Source organism: Brachyhypopomus gauderio, chromosome 13, assembly GCF_052324685.1.
Source record: "Brachyhypopomus gauderio isolate BG-103 chromosome 13, BGAUD_0.2, whole genome shotgun sequence".
In the NCBI taxonomy this organism is placed as follows: domain Eukaryota; kingdom Metazoa; phylum Chordata; class Actinopteri; order Gymnotiformes; family Hypopomidae; genus Brachyhypopomus; species Brachyhypopomus gauderio.
In genome coordinates, this window is record NC_135223.1 from 7,695,609 (window position 1) to 7,704,451 (window position 8,843).

The 8,843-nt window shown below is 45.2% G+C and overlaps 1 protein-coding gene across 1 annotated transcript; it reads right to left on the reverse strand.

Moving 5' to 3' along the window:
* Positions 1-1,927: 1,927 nt before the first annotated feature.
* Positions 1,928-8,736, reverse strand: prpf31 (PRP31 pre-mRNA processing factor 31 homolog (yeast)). The gene is made up of 14 exons (XM_076970551.1): positions 8,600-8,736; positions 7,838-8,053; positions 7,684-7,744; positions 7,524-7,607; positions 7,268-7,365; positions 7,060-7,166; positions 6,727-6,896; positions 3,525-3,682; positions 3,332-3,421; positions 3,081-3,208; positions 2,911-2,983; positions 2,692-2,820; positions 2,471-2,569; positions 1,928-2,387 (listed from the first exon to the last, which is right to left on the reverse strand). Exons 2-14 carry the CDS (start codon positions 8,051-8,053, stop codon positions 2,262-2,264), a joined length of 1,539 nt encoding a protein of 512 aa, XP_076826666.1. The 5' UTR covers positions 8,600-8,736; the 3' UTR covers positions 1,928-2,261.
* Positions 8,737-8,843: the final 107 nt, after the last annotated feature.

Sequence of the window (8,843 nt, forward strand, 5' to 3'; positions counted from 1 at the left end):
CCAAAAAAAGATATGGATAGATGGTCAATATTAACATTGGATTTTAGTTCCAGAATAGAAATCATAAAGATGAACATTTTACAAATAATCCTATATTTATTCCAATCCTTACCAATAGACATCCCTGCATCACAATTTAAAGAATGGAATAAAAAATGTTTACGCTTTATTGGGGGGACAAGGATAAAATTTACAACTCTTCAGATTTCCAAAGACAGAGGAGGATTAGCTTTACCGAACCTCTTAGAATATTATGCGGCACAGATTCGACCCTTGGTGTATTGGTGTGATCCTGAATATACTGCGAGGTGGAAAGATATTGAATTGACAGGAGAGGGATACCATATCCAAAGTGTAATTGCTAACAGGGACATGTTTAGAAAATATAAGACCAGGCTCGATTCAGTTACTAAACTCACTTTAGAAGTCTGGTTTCGGGTAGTTCGGAAATACGATTTGGAGAGGGAAATAAAAATTCTGAATTGGCTGACCTGTGATTCTAAATTTAAACCAGGGGAAATGGATAGAAACTACAAACAATGGATGAACAAGGGGATTACAGCAATATGTACAATAATGGAACAGGGCAAAATTAAAAGCTTTGAAAAACTGAAGAGGGAATTTGGATTGGAAGATTGTGATCAGTTCAGATACTACCAAGTTAGAGATTTCTTTGAGAAGGAAATAAGGCCAGATCTTCCCCAGGAGATTAACCAAATTACAATACTAATATGTAATGCATATAGGAACATTGCGGGGAAAGTGGTATCATCATTATACCAGGGACTGCAGAAAAACCTCTACACTGTATATAAGGGACAGATGGGTAAAAGAAAGCAAAATACAGATATATCGGAGGAGGACTGGTTCAATATTTGTGAAATTCAGCAAACCACCACCAACTCCAGGATGTGGAAGGAATTTTGTTGGAAAAACATCAGATTCTTTATCACTCCTAAATCAAAAAGCAATTATTCAAGTACACAACAAACATGCTGGAGAGGGTGTGGAGAGCAGAATGCAGGTCATAGTCATATATTTTGGGAATGTAATAAAATAGCTAAATATTGGAATGATGTATGGTTGGGCATTAGAACTATTTTGGGGTATGAGATACCAAAGACATGTAAGATACTATACCTATGTAACCTGACAGAGGACACCATACAGCACAAGGACACATATTTAGTAAAAATTCTATTGGCTGCAGCCAAGAAGGTTATTACTAGAAAGTGGCAAAAAGAGGACCCTCCCACTCTGAGGATCTGGTTGGACACAGTCGAGGAGATCGTCAGAATGGAACATCTCACACACAGATTGAGACTCCAACAAACAAAATTCAACGGGAAATGTAAGAAATGGGTCAAATGGAAGTTACACAACAGACGCCACAGAAATCTTTGAAAAAGACGATATATGAATATTATTGTTAAGATTATGTATCCCACTGACACTGCTATGTTTTGTATTTTTCTTGCAAATGACAAAAATAAAAAATTGAGTAAAAAAAAAAGTCCAAAATAAGGTCTTAACAAGCCACTTTTTGACGTCTTAAGACATCCAAATTTGACGTGTTAACAAGGACGTCATTCTAGGCGTTTTGACCCAAACGACATTCCATACACACCCTCCCGAGGGTGAATGTGTGCACCATCACACCCTCCCGAGGGCGAACACGCGCGCCATCACACACCCTTCTGAGGGCGAACACGTGCGCCATCACACCCCCTCCATGGCAGCTGATGGAACACAGGCTAGTTGGAGTAGTGTAACTAAGATTAATTCATATTGTTTAAATTGCACACTACGAGCTGTGTGTGTGTGAGCAAGTGTGTGTCTGAGTGTGTGCGGTTGCAGGCACAGCAGTACACACAGAGCTTTGTTCTCAATCTGGGCTTTCAGAAATTAAGAGTCGATGATATCTAAATGATATCTAAAGCAGTAATGATCCGAATATTTTATTTCTAAAAAGTACATATTTTTCATAGCAGTTTGGGCGTTTTAATGTAATATGCAGGAAAAAACCCAATAAATTATCACCATGTTTAAAAAATAAAGACAAGAAAAGTAAACTTGCACAAGAAATTTCAGCGAGGTCTCGCAGCACAATAGGCTGCTGGTGCTCAAAGTGTCGTCTCTGGACACGGAGACGTTTAGTCCTGCTTGGCCTGTGATGGTCCAGGTTTAAACATGGGATGATTTTAACCAAAGTGGGAGTGGTGAGAGGCTGTAAGGGGTGTGGTCTTAAAGTGGGTGTGGCTTTATCCCGAATCCTTCCCCTCCCCTTCTCTCTTGATCTTCAGGAACTCGGCCATGTTGGAGAAGTACTTCTGGTTTGCTTCCGCCACCTTCTTCTCTGCAGCCTGTGGGTTGACGATCTCAAGCCCCTAACAGAGAGCAGGAGTCAGCACCTGAATAACTCTTTTGTGTGTGTGTGTGTGTGTGTGTGTGTGTGTGTGCACGTACACACCTGCAGTGGAGTAAAGGCCACGCTGGAGCTTGTCCCTGACGACCTGTCTCTGACGGTGGATTTCCCTCCATAGGTCATGCTCTGTTTCTGCAGTGTCCGCTACAAACCACATTAACAGTGACAAACAGAGCATTAGCAGGATCGCTATGACAGCACACACACACTACACAGAGACCACACCCACCCCAAGCCCCTCCCCCAGTGTGGTGCAGCACTGGTACCTGCAGAGACTTTGATATACGAGCCTTGGTGGCATCGTTGACCTGGGCCTGCCTGACTCGCCCACTGCCTGCCTTGCCCAGCTGCCCCAGACTGAAGCCCAGGTCCTCCTGGTACGCGTCGTCCTCTATCTGAGACACACACAACGGTCACGGGGAGACAGACACACTGGGACATCGCCTCACACTGGGACATCGCCTCACACTGGGACATCGCCTCACCTCTGCAAACGTCATCCTGTTTGTGTGCTTCCTGATCTCAGTCAGCCCCAACCTCTCCTTCATCTTACGATACCTGAACAAACACAAGTGTGAGCAAAACCAAGTGGACACGCGCGCGCGCACACACACACACACACACACACACACACACACACACACACACACACTACCTCCTGCCTCCTCTCTTCTTCCGCGGCGCATCAAGTGGTGCAGGGAGGGGCTTCACCTGTTTCACAGGTGGTGGTTCCTGCCACTTATCAAACTTGCGCTCAATCTCCTCCTTTAGGTCATAGCCAACCTGTGCCCCCCCAACAAGAGGTCAACGTTACCTCATATTGCCGCTCTCTGCCAAAGGTGTCCATGTGCGTGTGTGTATAAAGTAGGTTTGATATAGGTGATATATAAGGTGTGCGAGTGTCACCTTGCCATCAGCGCTCTCATGAAAGCTGTCCACTCTTGCTGCCAGTGTGCACTTAGCAGAGACAAGACGAGCAGCCTTCCTCCTCAGGTCCTGCAGGAGCAGACAGACACACAGACAGACACACAGGATTTAGGACTTTAGGGTAATATCTAGGTTTGGGCAAAGGCACCATAACAGGTGTGTGAACTCTGACCGGAGGTAGAGACTGCACCACGTCGCAGTGGTAGATGTAGCCGGTGTGGGGCAGCAGAGACGTGCTGCTGAATCCTGCCAGCGTCCTCCTCTGAGCGCCCAGAAGCATCAGGTTGCAGGCAGGCATCTTCGACAGGTTAGTGAGGCCACCAGCCACCCCTGAACCCAACACAGTCACCGTCACCCACGCACCAACACACAGTCAGTCACAGTCACCCACGCACCAACACACAGTCAGTCACCGTCACCCACGCACCAACACACAGTCAGTCACCGTCACCCACGCACCAACACACAGTCACCGTCACCCACGCACCAACACACAGTCACCCACCGTCACTCACGCACCAACACACAGTCACCCACCATCACTCACGCACCAACACACAGTCACCCACCATCACTCACGCACCAACACACAGTCACCCACCATCACTCACGCACCAACACACAGTCACCCACCATCACTCACGCACAGTGTTGGGGAGTAACGAGTTACATGTAACGACGTTATGTAATTTAATTACAAAAAAAGTGTAACTGTAATTCGTTACAGTTACAATGAGAAAATATGTAATTCAGTTACAGTTACTTCTGGAAAAATTAAGAATTACAATTTTAGTTACATTTTAAAAAATATAAACAAAAATAATTTCCCCAAAAAATATTTAATTATATTTTTATTGCTTTGCGCCCTATATTGCTGTTTCCCGCTTGTTTCTGTGCTGGAGCAGCAAGCGCGCGGTTCAGTTTCAGCTCAAGCAGCAATAATGACAGACGCCTTCAAGCACTGGACATTTAAGGAGCATTTGTTTTGTTTTCGTGTTGTCAATAAATGTGAACCATGTGCCACCATCGGCAACTATTTGTGATTATGCCAAGCCTTTGTGTAAATTTCGGAGTTTGGAGGTTTATTTCCGATCAGAAGGCAACCACTATTGAGGTTGTAAGCGAGCTAACAGCAAGGTATGCTGACCGTCACACTGTGGTTTCCACAGTTAGCTACCTGCTAGGCTAGCTACTACCATTCACTTGAATGTGTTTGTTCTTTAGCATGCTAGCTTGATTTACAGGCTAACCAAATTAGCTGTTTAAAGTCCTAAACAGGTATTCGTTGGAATCATACATGACATTATACAATGACAGACGGTATCAAATGAATATTTATGACTGTTTGGTGTTGGAAAACCGTTTGTCGATGTCTATGACACGACCTAGCCTATCGGTATCATTGGACCTATCTTAGACCTACCGTTCAACAAGCAATACACTTAAATTAAACTTGTATGAACTAGTGAAATGCAGTTTGGTATCTAATCAAGTGCAACACGTGCAGATTGTATAGAATGCAGTATTTAGAGATAAAATGCAGTTAGTTACAGCTAGTGTAAGTAAAGATGGTTAATAGATATGTGCAGAGTAGATAAATTACCTAGGGAAATGCATGTGTGTGTAATGTAGTTATGGCAGTACAATGCACAGGGCAAAGAAAAATAGCATGGCATAAATAAATGTGATAAATACAGATGGAATCATACAGATTATCCTATACCACTGTAGATAGGGCTATACAGATGTGAATTGAAGAGGAACACTGTACAGATTTTGTATGGATGGTAAGGTATGGATAGAGGGGAAGGAAAGAATGGTCTTTGGGAAGAGTTCAATAAGGTGACCGCCGTGGGAAATAAGTGGTTTCTGAACCTGCTTGTGTTAGTCTGCAAACTGAAAATGGTAGAGCCTGGAGGAGGAGCAGAAAAGAGTATGGCCCGATGATAGGAGTCGGAGAATCTTACATGCCTGGTGCAGGCATCTCTTCTTGTGGACCTCCTGTGATTGCCTGTCAGCAATTCCCTCTCAGCTTAGTACACTTTTAAGTTTCACACTGTTAGTTCTCAAAAATTAAATGTTGATCATGGGTCAATACGCATTTAAACCTTAAAGTAATCAAAAAGTAATCCAAAAGTAATTAGTTACATTACTTTTCAAAAGTAATCAGAAAAGTTACACTACAATTACATTTTAAACAAGGTAACTTGTAACTGTAACGAATTACTTTTTTAAAGTAACTTACCCAACACTGCTCACGCACCAACACAGTCACCCACCATCACTCACGCACCAACACACAGTCACCCACCATCACTCACGCACCAGTGTTATCGGGGCGGTGTAAAATGGACAAAATTTAAGTATTATTATTATATCGTGATCGATCGATCGCCTGTGGTTGGCGCCAGAGCGAACTAGTAACTTTTTAGTCTAAGACACTCAATGCGTGAGAGTTGGCGACCCTGCAGGTATAGCAACTTGGCTAAAATATGTGCATGAGGGCGTTTGGTAGCGCATATCCAGTGTGTTTAACAAAGCCATGAAGCCGGGCTTGTTCACTATATTAATGGACATCATGTCTTTCACTATGAACTCCGTTACTGCCCGAGTTATTTCAGCGTGCCGCTTCCAATTATATCCATAAGGAGTTACACTTTCAAACGGTTCGGTCAGTGAACCCTGTCGGCTGGACCGGTCAAGCTATCCGCGCTTCTGCGATTCATCCGTGCTTTAAATCTTATTGCACCTATATGTGTGATTTTACGGTATTTCGCTGCTCACCGCATACTAAGGCTGTATAAGCGCAGAGAAACACTTTGGCGTATTTGAAGACGCAGCACTGGTCGTTGGCATTTTAGCCTTACAAATATCATACGAGGCTTTGTGGTGTTTTTTTAATGCTGAAGGAGGTTTGTAGTGTTGCCTCGCGTCGTAGCAACAGTAGCAAGGCACGTTTTACACAGTACCTGACGTTGAGCAGCATCTTTTTAAAAGCCAAAGTAATTTCACACAACTTATGTGCTGCCCCTCTTTGGTATTAGACTTTCAGTTGTGTCAGCTTCTGTCGAGCCTGAAGCCATTGTGCAACAAGTTAAAGTGCGCTGTGTTAACTTCACTTCTCCACCTCCCTGCCTCCTGCTCGGCTTTGCTCCGTTCGTCCTCGGCTCGGCACGCTCCCAAGTCACGTGACCAGTTTAAATCGCAGCCTGTGCGATTAGAGAATCGCGTTTTAAAATATCGCGAGATTACCGCAAATGCAATTAATCGTTCAGCCCTAGTCACCATCACTCACGCACCAACACACACTAAGTCACCATCACTCACGCACCAACAACCACCGCACACACAGGGTCTGCCCCTCCCCCACTCACCCATGATCTTAGCAGCAGTCGACGCGCCAACTATGATGGACAGATTAGGTGCGATGAAGGACATACGGGATTCCACATACTCATAGATCGTGTGTTTTGATTGGTTGAGCTCAAGAGCCATGTCACATGCTTCCTCCAACCGCTGGAGTTCCTCCTCATCTAGTAATGACCTACAAAGAGGACAGGTCCTCAAACCAGTTATTACACCATTTTGAAAATAAAGGCAGCTCTTTTTAATGGCAATTCTCACTTTTTTTGTAAAGCTCATATTTATAACCTTTAGAACTACACTGTGTTGATGAAGGAGAGGGGAGTACCCCCAACACTCCTCACCCCTGCGTGGTGGAGGCAGTCACACTGACCACCATGATGGTGGCGTTGGTCAAGATCTGCTGCAGGGTCTCGTTGTTCTTACACTTGTCCAGGTTGTTCCCCAATTCCTGTACACAGACAAATACAGTCACACAGGGACCCACATGCACAGCGAGTGTCAGCGTGTGCTGTGCGCTCTGCACGCCACAGGCAGGACCCTGTACGTCACCTTCACTGTCCTCATGTAGTCCAGAGCATTCGGCACCAGTGACTCCAGCTCTGGGAACCTCTTGGAGTACTTGTCACGGACAAATTTGTGAATAATATCTTAAAACAAAAAACATAAAAAACAAAGAGAGAAAGTTTAAAATACTTAAGGTCATTCTCATCCTTGTTTACACATACACATCTGAAGACATCATCTTAAGTTGAGAACCATGTAACACTGGTGCACTGGAAGCCAGTCTGAACACAGCAGGACTCACTCAATTCATTATCGATTTCCACAGTCAGGTTGTTTGCTGCAACGATCAGCCTGTACTCGGGGTCGGCCTCAACCGGTCCTGACACTGCAGACAGCGTTTAACACAGTGAGGACATTACCACATCCACCAACAGCCTCGCTGCAGGAGCCCACGCGCTTACCATCAGTGTTCTTGCGTGGATTTCCCACATATTCCGCAATCTTTTCCATGATTTCGGCAAACTGCAAAGTGCACAAACGGAAGACAAGTCATAGACTCCGGCAGGAGTCATTTCAGAAATCTTTCAGAAATCTTCATCTTAAGCAAACACGCACCGATCTGCTGTTCCGCAGTTTGGCTATGGAGGTGACGCTTTCTGTGGCACTGTAGTCCAGCTCCATCTCTTCGGGTATGTCCTCCAGCCCTGCAGCGGCCTGCCTGTCCATGCCCTCCCCGTCGCTGTCGTCTCCTTCCCCGCCGGGGTAAAGTCCATCTTCTGCTTCATTTCCCGCTTCCTCCAAGTCGGCAAGCAGTTCGTCTGCTAGAGACATCTGGTCGAGAGAGAGAGAGAGAGAGAGAGAGAGAGAGAGAGAGAGAGAGAGAGAGAGAGAGAGAGAGAGAGAGAGAGAGAGAGAGAGAGAGAGAGAGAGAGAGAGGGAAAGAGGGAGAGAGAGAGAGAGAGGGAAAGAGGGAGAGAGAGAGAGGGAGAGAGAGAGAGAGGGAAAGAGAGAGAGAGGGAAAGAGAGAGAGAGAGAGAGAGAGAGAGGACACATGACCCAGGAAATCTCACACAAGTTCAGATCCAGCCTTCAATCCACAGACAGTCAGCAAGTCAGCAACTAGATAAAACCCGCTGGGTTTATAAAGGCAGCTAGTCAGCTAGCGGAAGAACACGCGTGTGTTCACCTGAACCAGTAGAACAAGCACAAACCCACCAGACCCAGGACAGGTTAACGGGGCCGGAGCTGTTGTCCCCGCCGGACACCACCGCAGCGGTACCGCAGCGCCCAGTGTCGGAGACGGGGAGACACAACGCTGCTTCTTGGAGAACTAACAGACATGTTCATGTCTCTAATAATTCATCAAGTTGAACTTACCTTATAAAAACCTCCCCAACGTTCACAACACAGCCAATATATACAATAACGACGGAACTAACGCCTTTGAGAACCCAAACAACGCGCCAGTGTCGTTGCAGTCGCACAGTTAATGCGTCACACAATTTATAGTTCAGCCAAACGCAAAGCCTTCTGGGACATGATGTTTTTTATTACCTACAACGTTGAACGCAAAGTCTCGCTGGCCAATGTATATGTTTAGCATTATTAATGCGTGGAGTTT